The sequence below is a fragment of the Bos mutus genome, chromosome 7 (assembly GCF_027580195.1).
Source record: "Bos mutus isolate GX-2022 chromosome 7, NWIPB_WYAK_1.1, whole genome shotgun sequence".
Classification (NCBI taxonomy): Eukaryota; Metazoa; Chordata; class Mammalia; order Artiodactyla; family Bovidae; genus Bos; species Bos mutus.
In genome coordinates this window covers 25,026,682-25,041,966 of record NC_091623.1, presented here as the reverse complement: position 1 = coordinate 25,041,966, position 15,285 = coordinate 25,026,682, and the positions used below count along the sequence as shown (strand labels likewise).

Below are 15,285 nucleotides of genomic sequence, written 5' to 3'. Positions count from 1 at the left end.
TGTCTCAGAAGAATCAAAGATTTCAGATCTTCTGAAAGATTGTTTGTACTCTTAGGGGGTCTTAAGAGGGGTCAAATGGCTTCTAAGAGTTCCTTAGCTAGATGGTTACAGGCTTGTATTAGGGAGGCGTATGTAGTTAAGGTAAAGAGGCTCCTAGGGTTTGTAAAGCTCATTACACTAGGACTTTAGCTGTTTCTTGGGCAGAGAGGTCGAAGGCTTCCACATTGGAAATTTGCAAGGTGGCCACCTGGGCTTCTCTTCATACTTTTCATAGTATTATCTCTTGGATGTAGTCTCTTCTACAGATTCAGCTTTTGGTGGGAGGTTGCTTGTGAGCCAGAAAAGAACAGTGAAGAAAAGAAAGACTCGTAGTTCCCACTCAGAGCTGCCAACAAGGCAAGTTGCTTTGTAGTGCGCACAATGGGAGCCTATGAAGACCAATTTGGGTGTGAAAGTGGATGTCACAGAGAAGCACTGCCAACCTCTACTCTCCATGAAAGAAAGCAGCAGTGTGGATGCTAACCAGAAGTGTAAAATGAACCACAGCGAACTCCGTAGGGAGAGGCTGTTCTGCAGCTGGCATCCCTGTGACCCTCTGCACTCTACTGAGGGCCTTTATCTGGGCATGTTCTTAAAGAAACCACTGTTGATTGCATGCAAATAACTATGCTTTAAAACGATGAGCCAAAAAGGGGGTACCTTTTCTAGACAATGTTAATAAGTGTATAGCTTGTCCAATATTAATTTTAGATAGGTGAAATAATTTGTTAAATGTTCAAAGAGCTCATAACATTTGACAGTGTCAAATTTTGAAATTGACCATTTTGAATTCCAAACAAAAATAAAAATGCCACAATCTGTTAAAATCGTGAGATATCCTACTAGTCTAGATTCAGTGTTACTAATCCTGCCTTAAAATAATCCTTTTGGCTTCTCTGTATACGATTAAATTTTTAAAAATCTTTTTAATTGGGAGGGGAGAAGATTATGCTATATAGGTTATCATATTTGCTCAATAATTCTTTTTCTATCTTACTATAGAATTGCTCACCAGCAAAAGAAGTCTTGGGAAGCTTATCTTATTTTTTAATTCATTTTGAAAATAGGCAGATGGTTTTTATAAACATCAAAGCCCATTACTTTGAGTGAATAAACATAATGTATTTGGAAATGAAATGATAAATACAAGCTAATTAAACTTTTTCATGTTTTAAACTATAGCTATACAATGACAAATAGTTATTTCCAAGAGTAGATCTGCAAAACTTGTACTTTGAATTAATGTTATTTTTCCAGGGTAAATATCTTTTACATCAGTTGTTTTTATGATCTATCTGTAGAAAAGTAAAGTAGCATTAAGAATCCAAGTGTTACCTCTTCATGTCATTGACAACTTGATCTTTATCATTTTTTCTTTTTTAAAAAATATTTTTTGAATAATAGTCCAGGCATACAGTAAAAGTTTTAAGCAAGTTAAATAATATATGGTTAAAATGAAGACTTTTTCCAATTCACTTGCAAAATCACACAAATCTTGTCATACTCTACAGAGATCCTTTTTTATTAACAATTATGTAGAAACACCTCATATTCAGAAAAACAGCTGAATGGTTTTCTATTGCTGTATGTACCACAATCACCTCCACCTTGTTTTTTTCCTCTTCATTTTGCTTCCACAAACAATGATGTGGCAAATTTCTTTGACCTATGTCTTGTGTGTCCTCATGTATATCTGGACAGTAATTTTCTAAAGTGGAATTGCCAAGTAAAAAGCACTGATCATAGATAGGATGAAAAGACAAGACATAAACTGAGAAAAATATTTGCAAAATACACATCTGATAAAGGTCATGTATCCAAAATATACAAAGAACTCTTAAAATTCAACAGGACAACAAAAAACTCAGTTTAAAAATGAGCAAAAGATCTGGGGAGCTCACCAAAGAAGATACACAGATGGCAAATAAGCATATGAAAAGATGCTCAGCATCATATGTCATCAGAGAAATGCAAATTGAAACAATGAGATACCATTATGCTCCTACTAGAGTGGACAAAACCCAGAACACTAACACCACCAAATTCTAGCAAGGATGTGAAGCAACAGGAACTCTCATTCATTGCTAATAGGAATGTAAAATAGTATATTCTGGATGGTATTGATGTATCTTATAAAGCTAAACATTGTCTTGAAAGTGAAGTCGCTCAGTCGTGTCCAGCTCTTTGTACACAATCTAATAATCACACCCCTAAGTATTTATGCAAATGAGTTGAAAACTTATGTCCACACAAAACCCAGCACATAAATGTTTATAACAGTTTTATTCTTAATTACCAAAAATTGGAAGCAGCTAAGTTGTCCTTCAGTATAATGGATAAACTATGGTATGTCAATACATTGGAATATTATTCAGTGATTTTTTTTTTAAAGAGGTATCAAGCCACACAGAAACATGGAGAACTTAAATGCAACCTAAATGTGTGTTGCTAAGTGAAAGGACGTAATTTGAAAAGCCTACATACTATACGATTCCAACTATAAGACAACCTGGTAAGCAAAAGTATAGAGACAGTAAAAGATCAGTGGTTGCTAGGGAGAATACAGAGAGGAGAGGAGAGGTATTGTAGGTGGAGCACAGGTGATTTTCAGAGCAGTGGAATTAATATGTGTGATACTAATGGTGGATGCATGACATTGTGCATTTGGCAAAACCATAGACCTGCACAACACAAAAAAATGATCCCTAATGTAAATTATGGGCAAACTTAAAAAATTATTTAGCTAATAATAATCTATCAGTATTGGTTCATCGAAAAAGCCAGAGAGTTCCAGAAAAACATCTATTTCTGCTTTATTGACTATGCTAAAGCCTTTGACTGTGTGGATCACAATAAACTGTGGAAAATTCTGAAAGAGATGGGAATACCAGACCACCTGACCTGCCTCTAGAGAAACCTATATGCACGTCAGGAAACAACAGTTAGAACTGGACATGGAACAACAGACTGGTTCCAAACAGGAAAAGGAGTATGGCAAGGCTGTATATTGTCACCCTGCTTATTTAACTTCTATGCAGAGTACATCGTGAGAAACGCTGGGCTGGAGGAAGCACAAGCTGGAATCAAGATTGCAGGGAGAAATATCAGTAACCTCAGATATGCAGATGACACCACCCTTATGGCAGAAAGTGAAGAGGAAGTAAAAAGCCTCTTGATGAAAGTGAAAGAGGAGAGTGAAAAAGTTGGCTTAAAGCTCAACATTCAGAAAACGAAGATCATGGCATCTGGTCCCATCACTTCATGGCAAATAGATGGGGAAATAGTGGCTGACTTTATTTTTCTGGGCTCCAAGATTTCTGCAGATGGTGACTGCAGCCATGAAATTAAAAGACGCTTACTCCTTGGGAGGAAAGTTATGACAAGCCGAGACAGCATATTAAAAAGCAGAGACATTACTTTGCCCACAAAGATCCATCTAGTCAAGGCTATGGTTTTTCCAGTGGTCATGTATGGATGTGAGAGTTGGACTATAATGAAAGCTGAGCACCAAAGAATTGATGCTTTTGAACTGTGGTGTTGGAGAAGACTCTTGAGAGTCCCTTGGACTGCAAGGAGATCCACCCAGTCCATCCTAACGGAGATCAGTCCTGGGTGTTCATTGGAAGGACTGATGTTGAAGCTGAAACTCCAATATTTTGGCCACTTGATGTGAAGAGTTGACTCATTTGAAAAGACCCTGATGCTGGGAAAGATTGAGCGTAGGAGGAGAAGGGGTCGACGGAGGGCGATATGGCTGGATGGCATCACCGACCTGATGGACATGGGTTTGGGTGGACTTCGGGAGTTGGTGGTGGACAGGGAGGCCTGGCATGCTGTGGTTCATAGGGTCATGAGGAGTCGGACACGACTGAGCGACTGAACTGAACTGAACTGATTGGTTAATCAGTTGTAACAAATATCCCACCCCAAATTAAGATGTTAATAGTAGGGGAAAATGAAGGCAGAGCTAGAGGAAGTATATGGGAACCTTGCACTTTCTGCTCAAATTTTCTAGAAAACTAAAACTGCTCAAAAAGCTAAAGTCTATTAATTTTTTTAAAAAAGTATGTGCATTGAGAGATAATTCTGAGCCAGTTTGTCATATCTATTTCAACTAACAGTATTTTTGTTACACAGAATTGTTTTACATCTTCTCTGTCCTTCTGAAAAACCTCTACCTTGTATCTTTTGGAAAAAAAATTCCATATTTTCTTTAATAACCTTATAGTTTCATTTTTCTTTTTTTAAAAATCTGCTTAATCTGGATTTTATTTCAGCATTGAAATTGACCCTTATTAATGACACTATCTTCTGCAAAAATGTAATAAAACGTAAGCCACAGAAAGCATTTTAGGTTAAATGGTATAACACTGATGTAAAACCTCATCTATGTTGTGATGTGTGTTGAGAAATGAAGCAGAATTCCTCAAGTGCAGTGCATGGCTCCTTAAGGACCATGAATGTGTTTTACAAGAGGGCTTGGGAATCTCCAATAGCATGTGTGAGTTTGTGTACACGCACACAGTCATATTGTGCATTTTGGATCAAGTGTTCTGTCACTTTAATAAAGTTCTCAGAAGTGTTCACAAATCCAAAATGATTTAGAAACACTAGACTTGAGAGAAACTTTTCCTCAGAATAAACTGACAAAATTTCTCAAAAGGATGTTATCAACTACCAGATGGAATATTTACCTCTTAAGAGAATGTTTCTGTGAATTGTATTACTTAGGAATCATTCATAATTAAGCTTATAGAACCATATTTAGAAAAACCAAACAAAAAACCCCACATATTTTCTTCATGACTGTGCTTTTCAGGAGGAGCCCTACTGATAAGAACCACTAATATTTGGAAATTTGTTTGCCCTGGACATAAGGAGAAAGTGCCTCTTAAGATGATTAAAATAAAAGAATAATTAATCATCGTGTACCATTCATCATCATATATCAAGTCTAAGTGAAACCAAAAGAAAATTGCTAAGTCATTTCATATCAAATTAAACTATAATTGCTAGAACCATAATAGAAAATGGAAATACTTCTTTTGGGCATATTTATTCATTACATTTTGGTATATTTTTTTTTCCCATGGAAAGAATTTTTTAATTCTAAAAAATGAAAGCTGAGGAAGTATTTCCATTTTTTTTAGTTTCCATTTTAGAAGCTAGAGATCATTTCTTATCCATCTCAGTGTTTGTGTTTTTCCAATAAATTATTGATAAATTCATTAAGAGTATAACTTTTCTTGATATTCTGGTGTTTATCCACATGTTTTTGTTCTCTTGCTTCCAAATAAGAAATATTAATGTGTTAAGGAAGACCACCAGCTTTTAAAGCAGTACTTTGGAATTTAACATTTTAAATGAACAAGGAAATTAATATTTAGTTTGTACTCAATTTATCCTACATTATTAACATGAAAATGAATTAATTATAAAAGGATATGATTTTTACAGATTATATATACCTGCATGTACATCAAATATGAATATAAATAGCATATAAATTCCATCAAGTTGTATGTATAGAAGAGGACTCTGTATTTTGATTCTGTCATTATCATAATGGAGATATCACACTACATGTTTTGGACTGTGTTCTTTGTATCTTGATGTGTGTGTGTGTGTGTGTATGTGTATGTACTGTGGATAGTGCTTTTCTACGTAATTAGTAACTTTAACCTACTGATCACAATGGTTTGTTTTTCTTAACGTACGTTTGTGTGTTTGTTTCCTTTTTATTGCACAGGAATTTTGGAGACATCCAATAGAGAAGTTGTAATAGAGAAGCCTAGAACAAATGAGACCAGTATTACTTCAGAGCAACTGCTACCAGTAACAGGGGTAAGTGAAGAAAAATTAGTGGTGGTTTCTTATGCATATGCAGTAACATTCTCGTTTTCCTGTGACTCCATTATGAATCAGAACATCTTGATTTTTACCCTTTGCCACTAATAAAAAATTGGCTTACAAATTTTGATGAAAATTGAATTTAGTGGGAACACTGCTCTGTTGCACGGTATGTTCCATGGAAGCAGTAGGGAACTGGTGGTGAAGAGATCTTTGTTCTCATCCCAGCTCAGGGACTACCCCTTGAGAATTTGGACTGTAGACAGTTGTTGAAAAGTGACAAAGTGGTAATTAAAAAGGGAAGGAACAAGGAGAGAATAGTTTGAACTGGCCTCTTATTTTAGTGTGCTCCACGGGTCCCTGTTTTTCTCAGATCCATCACCACTCTTCCTCTATTCCGTTCTGTATTTTAGAGAAAAACATCCTCCGGGTGTCCTTGCTTTCTGGACCTGGGAAGGTTTGGCCAATGAAAAGCACTGAGGGGAGACTGGAAGGTAGATGTTGGAGAAAATCAGGGGATTTCTTCCGCTCGCTCTGTGTTGGGGAACATGTCCAAGAGTAGCTATGGCTCCTTCTCCTCCTCCATGCTTCTCCCCACATACAGTCCTCTCTCTGGTTTCTGGTCCACAGGGCAAGTCGGCCTCTTTCACTCCTTGTGACATTGTGGGATCTTTAGTGGCAGCATGTAGAATCTTCTAGTGGTGACATGCAAACTTTAAGTTGCATCATGTGGCATCTAGTTCCCTTACCAGGGATCGAACCTGGGCTCCTTGCATTGGGAGCATGGAGTCTTAGCCACTGGACCAGCAGGGAAGTCCCTATACATCGTGTTTTAATATAAAATCAGAGTAGATATTAAGAAATTAGCATTAGGTAGTAGAAGAAAGGGATTCAATGGGGAGCTCCTTGGCACACAGAACAGAAAACCATATTATTTCCTCTTCTTTCTTGGATCAACTAATAAATGTTCTGCATTCTAACTGGAATGTCTATGATTTCAAACATCAGATGGGAAGAGTAGGAGTAAGCCGATGATGTCTTATGTAAATAAATAGTCTTCTAGGAGGAGATTTGAGTAGTAAATGTTTTCAGTTTTTTTTTTTTTAAGAGCAGCTATTAATGTTCTTGCTTTTCCATATTTTGAACAGATACCTTCAAAGGTATTACAATCACATATAAATGACTGTGGACGAAGGTAATCATTATGGCACACACACCACCCACAAAGTCACTGTGACCATGATAATTAATGGCAATTTTCCCCATAACATATTTCCTTGAGTGCATGAATAAATGATTTTAATGAATAGACATTACCTGGTGGGGGAACAAAAAAGCAGAGTTTTATTGTCGTGGTTAATTTTTATGAAGGTAGGTTCCTTTTCATATTTCTATCATAAACGTGTCTCAAGAAAATACCTATATGGCATAGGACTACACGCATGGCACTTGCAAAGTTTCACTTAGGAGAAAAGAAACTATATGAGCTGAGTAGATTAAATGGTTGATTCATTTTATGTAATAAAAAGATGAGAGGTATATCTTTAAGCAGGCCATATGACGCTAAAGGTCCAAATAAACTTTAGAAAGGATATGAGAATTACATCTTAATTATAGGCTTAATGAGGAGAGCCACTTTTTCTGATTAGGGAGTTAGGGAATCATAGAATTTTAGCTCTAGAAGATAAATCACCTTTATTTGTTCTGCATATACAAAAAGCATTAGATTAATGCTTAGTGAGAATTTTGTATACAAGAAAATTAAGCTAATGATCATAATCTCAGTAATTTTAGACTGAAAGGAACTATAGAAATCACTCAATTCAGCTCTTTTATTTTTCCAACAAAAAACTTGAAATCCAGAAAAATAAATAATTCAGTTAGAAATATCAAGCCTAGAGTCTTCTGAAGTTGGGGGTAGGTAAATTATTGCTATTAGCAAAATCACACTAAAGAAGGAAAAGTTTAGTACTAAGCATAGATTCAGCCTACTATCCATAATGTATTTACACTTTAGAGTATATTAGAGGGCTTGAGGGATATATCCATTTGTAAATATATTGCCACATGAGCCAAAGACCAAAAAAACCCCAAAAATAACACCGGCCTCCACGCCAGCCTTCCTGCTGTCCACATACAGAGCAATGCAAATTATTTTAATTCCTCATTTTCTGGAACAAAAGTAGTGATGCTTACCACTTTATGGGTGGAGAAACAAAATAAAACTCTACAGCAATAAAAATCTAGAAACATGCAGCGGTATATTTTCTCCAAGAAATTTATTTCTTATTGCTATTTTTTTGGCTTGTCTGGATTTCTGACAGTGAAAAAGAAATAAAAGATTGAATATTAAATGCTGTCTTATGTCGCAATACTTGTTAACAATAAACTATAAAAAAGACTATAAAAATCTAATTTAGACTTTATTAAGTATATTGAATTTAAAGGTTGCTTTACGTGATAAATAGTAAGTAGAACTTTCAGCTCTCATAAAGATGGTTTTATTGAACTATATTTAAGAGATTAAATTTTGAAAAAAAAGTTTTTGATTAAATCCACTGATGAATTAAATTGAAATGTCAGTATATTACTGTGTATAAAGAATGCACATGTTTTGTATATTGCTTTATTCACTGGGTAATATTTTCAGGTTATAAGAATGGCTTTTACAGTTTATCAAAGAATACCTATATTCAACATGCTGAATGAAAGTAATGCTTTTATAACACTAGAAACACTTGTTGTTAAGATTAATATAACTGAATATAAATTTATATTTCAGGCTACTTTATTAGATTTTGGCTGGAGAAGTGCATTTAAAAAAGTATCTCTTCCCATGGCACATAGTATAACAACAGCCATTGAAGATTTTTCTGCAAAAATTCTCCAACAGGAACAGAATGAAAGGTTTTCAACTGTGAGCTATGCTTTGGACCTTGTAAATGTCCTGCCAGTTTGGCAAGATAGCTATGTGGTTCCTGAAGCAGACCAACCAAAGAAAATTGCAAAGGCAAGTGTTAAATGAAATCCTTTCAAATTAGATTGGCATATGAGATTTTTCTTCATAAACCATTGCAAAGGGAACCAACAGAAAATGATGGGATCTCTTGGGAAACCCTTGGCCCTTGACCCAGCACCATGTTTTCCTGGTATCCATGGACCACTGCTAACAAAAAAGGACTCAAACCTGCTGCCAACTTTTTGCTCCATGAATCTGAAGCAGCTAAAGAGAGGGCCTCTGTGACTTCCTGGGGACCTGGGGAACAGCCTGTTTGTGTGATACCTTTGAGTGACTGCCCCCCGCAGGAGAAATTTAGGAGGTTGAAGGAGTTGTTGTCTTTTGGTTTGGGCAACCTTTAAATCTTGATTCACATCTTAGTAAACATTCCATTTGCATCAGTCTTACATCTTTGTTTTGAGAGTCACAGAACATACTGAGAAAATAGGAAGTAGTTATGGAAATGGAGAAATAGAGTTACTCCATATTCAGTCTACAGTGGGGTCAGCAACCCATCATTGAAGTGTTTTTGAAAGAGAGTTTTCAAAAGTGACCTTAATCCTCCACTGCCACCTGAAGCTCCAGTACATTACCCAGAAACACTGTTGACCTCTCTGGAGAAGAGGCAAGTGAGCCTTTTCATGCATCCATCCATCACACCTCCTTTGCCGTTAAGAAGGAGTAAATTCATAATAACTAGTGAAATGCTAAGTGCATCACTCCTAAAAGTTGCTGACTCTATCAATAAGAAAATGCTACATGAGATTGTTTCTGATGCTCTTAGATTATTTAAGTTAAACTGATACAGCTTCATTTATATGTGATGATTAATTAAAAAAAACACTTTTATGACAGTTTAGCAAAAAAAAAAAAAAAAAACCCGGGAGTGAGTCAAAAATAATGTAATCATGGATACATACTTTCTGAATTCAATTAACTACAAATAAAAGTATTGTCATGGAAAGTTATTTCATGAGTTTTTCATAATGTCTCTCTGGCAAGCATAAGGTTTGAAGTTTATATATAAAGAAGTATCATTTTTGTATTTCTTTATTTGACATAAAACATTTAACTTTCTACTACTGAGACATCGATTATTATAAAGTTGTGTCATTATATTTATGTTTGATGCCAAACTCATTATTTTGGAATTTAGTCTCCCTGTACATAAATTACATGGCACTGTCAGAATACAAATAACTCAGTGCTACATTTATTTCTCCCTAGTTTTGTTCTGACATCATGGAAAAACTTGACATAATGCTTCCACTGGCTCTGGCATGCAGAGATGATTCTTTTCAGGAAATTAGAGCAAACTTTGTGGAGGCCTGTTGTAAAGTGGCAACAGCTGTCCTGGCCAGACTGCAGGAGGGAAGCAAGGAGTTTCCCTCCAAAGCACCCCTGAAAAACCTGCATGCCCTGCTCTCCACGGCTGTGTATGTCTTCCAGCGTTTTATGCAGTATGATCATGTGATGAAAGAAAATGCTAAGAAGTGAGTGTCATTTACACTAAGTTGATGGCCATGCTTGCAGTATCATCTATCTTTGGGTATCACAGAAGTGGAATCTTGAAAATGGTATTTGAGAAGGAGAAAATAATAATAAACATGGGGAATTATTTTCATTTATCTTGCCTAGGAAATGTCAAAAAGGTAGAGCATGGGTTGTATTAAACCAGATACACAGATAGCAAGAAAGATAGGTATTCCCTCTGAAGGCCCACTGGGATGACCTTTGCATTTCCCAGACGCTCTAGTCTGGAGGAACTATTCTCAGCATGCTGTTCTGATGTGACCAAGCAAAGCCTTTCCATTCCACAAGGCCCGTTGTACAGATTACACTGGAAAGGAAAAATAAACTTCTCCCCTGTCACACAAAACAATATTTGTGGAAAATGCCCTTCTCTTTGGTTCCTAGACCAACTAGACATTAGGAGCTGGCCTAGAGAAGAGATGCATTTCTGACTATTCTTGTGACCAATGTAAACATATCTTAGAATGCCCGTTTCATAGACGCTATTCTTCATGTGTGAAAAGGAAGCATTGGCAGTCTCAATTCTCATGTATTTGTGGTCCAAAAAGACCAAATGTTTTCTGGCTAGAGAACAGAAATGACTAGATGTATAATCACGTCGTCTATCTGGCTTCTCTTGTACTCTCTAGAAGACGGCATGGCCCTTTGCAAAGGGAACGTGTAGGCTGGACACTCCAGTGTGAGCCCAAGAATCTAGTCTGTATTCCTTATTCAGCCTTTGCAGTCCCTTTTTAGTAACGAGAGGAAGCATAAGAGAGTGTACTAAAAATAGCTAGAGATAAAAGTAAATTTGGCTTGATGTAGGATATAACTATGATATTTCTTTAATTCCCTTAAGTAGTCAGATGTTGTGATTCATACTCGAATATATAAACAAAACGTGCCAGCAATCCCTTTATTTCTGTAGAATATTGTAAAACAGTTTATGAGATAATTGACAGCTACAAAATTACAATTTTTAAAATAAAAAGACTGTTTGTGGGACGTGTGATAGCTTTATAAAAGTTGGTTCTGACAAATGCATGTTGTTCTCTGTAATAACGATAACCTAATGCCTAAATAATGCACTGATCTCTAATAATAGGCTTACAAAGAATACTTTGATTTTTGAATGATGTATTGACAATGCAGTTTGTCTCAAGTTGAAGCGCATATTTGCGGAACAGCAGATGTACGTTTTCAAAGGACTTGCAAAACAAAGACCAGCTTTTTTTCTTTTTTTTCTTTTTGGAAAGTGACTGTGGATGCAGACTTCAGCATTGGGAGGAAATGAATGATTGATATCTAATAATCAAAACCATTTGTAGTACTGGAGATTGTTACCTCCTACTGCACAGGCCTTAAATCTCTGTCTCTTTGATCATTCCCTCTGCACAGACCCATATTCCTGGTGCCTATCCAACGATACCAGGAATTCATCAACAGTCTGCAGTTTCAGGTTACGGACTACTGCGTCAGAGTTTGTGCTACAAGCATTTTACAGGACGCTGAGAGCCACCATTGGGATGACTACAAAGCTTTTTATGAGGTGTGAAGTTACGTTTACTATCCCTCCTTTTTACACAAATATGTTTTACTGCCTACCTGCTTTCTGGCTAATTAGAAACATGAGCTTGGCATTACTAACACACGAAGGCTGTGAGGATAATATTTTTTAAATATTGAATTTATACTTGGAAAAACACTGTTCTTAAAAACCTGAAATAATTAGAACGCTCCTTCTGCTTAAAAGTAAAAATAACTTAATTTGAGCTGCAGTGTTTCTGTGCTATATAATAGTTGGAATGTAATGGGATACGAGTAAAATTCAAGGAGAAAACAATGCCACAATATAATACTACAACCTTGTATTGTTTTCAAAGGGACCAGTAAGAGGTATCCTTGCACTTTTTTCTTGTTATATATTTGCATCTGTGTTTGATAAAGGTTTTTTGTTAAACAGCTTTATTCTTTTTATACTTGTTTTCCCTTCTTATTGTGTGTTCTTATGAGTGTGCTTTAAGACCAATCTGATCATTTATAGCTTACCTATTTTCATTTAACCCATGTTTTGAAATCCCAAATTTCTACTGAATTAAAGCCTAATGATTCCTAGTGCCACCAAAACCTGGATCAATTAAAATTATTCATCATCAGGCTTCATTAGTTCCCCTTCCTCTGAATCCCATTGATTACACATAAACCACAGTATTTGAAATCCCTTGAAGCGGATTTCAGAGCAGGGTGAAACATTTATAATATCTTAATCAAGATAATCAACATTTTCAAAATGTCATCAGTCAAGCCCACCTTCCGTAGTTTTTCCAACGAATGCCTTCCTCCAGATTGAAGCTTGTGATTTTGTTTCTTGATTGTCCTGCTAACTGTAGAGTATTGAGAAAAACAGAGTGGAGTTTTATTCAGTGAACTCACTCCTGTCGCCTTGCTGACACCATGGCTCCATTTATGCCTGGGTTATTATCATAATAAATGTTGTCACAACAGAGACGAGCAGCTTAGAAGCTTTTTAAAAGGGCTTTCCATGTTTTCTAAGACCATTTCATCTCTCCTTTAGAGGCCCTTCCCAGATACCTTTTCTCTCTGCAAAAGCATCTGTATAGGGTGTTCCAAACCTGACGCGCTTCAAACAGCAGCGAGCAGAATGAAAACGAGAAAGTGGTATGGTGCAGCTGGTAGCCTGAGATAAGAATAAAAGTATTGGTCTCCCCTCTCCTGGCCGCGTCCCAGCTCCCTTATTTGCCTTGAGGTAAACAGAGAGGTTGAAAATGAATCCATCTCATGTTTCAAACTATTTCAACCTGTCAGTGCGCTGATGAGCAATTTTATATGATGTTTCCATTGAAGAACAGGTATCCCCTCACTATCCGTCCAACACAGGGATATTATGTTTCCTTTCATGCAAATTGGGAGCTGGAAGAGTCCTATGGTATAAATAATAAGTAGATGCATTGAGAACCTGTTATTGAAGTTACCAAGTATTTAAAAGAAGAAAAAAAAAACACAACAAATTACCACATAACATTCAGCTCTTAGATCTTATGACAAAGCTTTAGCTTCCAAGACAGAAATAACGAGATAGCTAGCCTGTGATTACATGGTACTGTAGCTTCCATATACTTACATGGTCAGTAGTTACAATTTAATTGCAGAGTTAGCGGTGGTTATTTATGCTCAGAAAAAAAATAAATAAAATAAAGTGATACGCTTTTCTGTTTACCAGAAATAAGAACCTTCTAAAACCAACACAGATTTTAGGCAATTTTGATAACTGGAGTACCCGACACGGTTTTATCCTGTTTACTACACCCCTGTCTCTGTCTCGCCCCATTATTCCAGCTGATTTGTGAAACAGGACTGGTAGGAATGTTTGAAGGGGTGAGGCGATGAAATCTGCCCGACTGGAGGTGGAGGGTAAGATAGAGATCTCAGGGGATTCTATCACCATGTGCAGAGTGTAGTAAAGAAATAGAGAATTTATAAGATATGGAGCAATATTTGCTCATGTATTGTGATAACAAGTGAGCCCTAGATAGATCATTTCCATTTTCTGAACTGTCAGGTTGAGAGAGCCAAAGAGTTCAGTATCTCTCTGATGAGGTGCTGGTCAGATGGCACAGTGGGTGTTCAAATTACATGTTTAAAATCAAGCTTTTAGTATACTTGACATCTGTTCAATTTTAGCAACTTGTGTTTTCTAATAGTCAGAGAATAAAGAATTGTCTGTTCAAAGATAATATTGAGTGGCTTATATAATAAAGCCCAGCTGCTTGTTTCCTGATATATAATCTAAATAAAAGTTCACATCTGTTTGTATTATAGCGGGTCTACAAAAATAACAGATGTTTACTAGCAGAATACTTTTGAAATGACAACAAATAGGGAAACAGGTCAGAAAAATAAATGAATCACATTTAATTTAATGAAAGCCCTTGCATACATAGAAACTATACACATTTTGAAGAAAATTGTGAGATAGATGACCAGTTTGGAATATTTTTAAGTGAACATGAAGTTTATATTTTTAAAAGTCTTAAAAATAAGTATCTTTCACTTTTAGGGGAAGAAATAGGTATGCCTAAAGTTATTTTTATTTTCTCATTTATTGCTCAAAGGTGGCTATTAAGGAGAAATAATATGAGAAATCATGTTGGCCATGTTATCATGGGCACCCACTCACCGACATGGAGAAAGTATAAATCATTCAGACTAGCCATGATATCAGCTGGGTTGGTTTTGCTTTACTTAACATACAACACAGAAAGTAATAAAGAAAATAAAGTATTAAAATTCCTTTCTTAGCTGAGGAAATTTTGTAAAGTATTCTTTATCACAGAACACACAACAAAGACAATATAAGAAACCATGATTGGCAACTTCTGCATTGATTTTTTAAAACAGTTTTGATGTACATCTAGTCAGAAAATCAGAAGTGGTCGAAGTCCCCACCAGTTTGAACTTGACTCTTCAACACTTTGATATCCAAGTTTTCCACCCAACAAGAACAATTCTACTCATAAACTCCATTTGAAGGTCAATAGATAATAACTATAGATTATTATTATTATAGTGACTACAAAAGACTTTAGTAATCAAAGAAGTTACCAGAAGAATAATATGTAAAGAATATATACATAAGAAACTATCAAATTTAGGTATAGGAGAACATAAGTTCAGTTCAGTTCAGTCACTCAGTCTCACTCTTTGCAACCCCATGGACTGCAGCATGCCGGGCCTCCCTGTCCATCACCAACTCCTGGAGTTTACTCAAACTCATGTCCATTGGGTCACCCAACCACCTCATCCTCTGTCGTCCCCTTCTCCTCCTGCCTTCAGTCTTTCCCAGCATCAAGGTCTTTTCCAGTCAG

General features: G+C 36.2%; 1 protein-coding gene across 1 annotated transcript in view; it reads left to right on the top strand.

Moving 5' to 3' along the window:
• The window catches only part of KIAA0825 (KIAA0825 ortholog), a 429,397-nt gene that overhangs the window by 130,630 nt on the left and 283,482 nt on the right, over positions 1–15,285 (top strand). Inside the window, 4 exon segments of the mRNA XM_070373134.1 lie at positions 5,789–5,883; positions 8,672–8,899; positions 10,115–10,380; positions 11,798–11,948. Coding sequence (XP_070229235.1) covers positions 5,789–5,883; positions 8,672–8,899; positions 10,115–10,380; positions 11,798–11,948 — 740 coding nt within the window.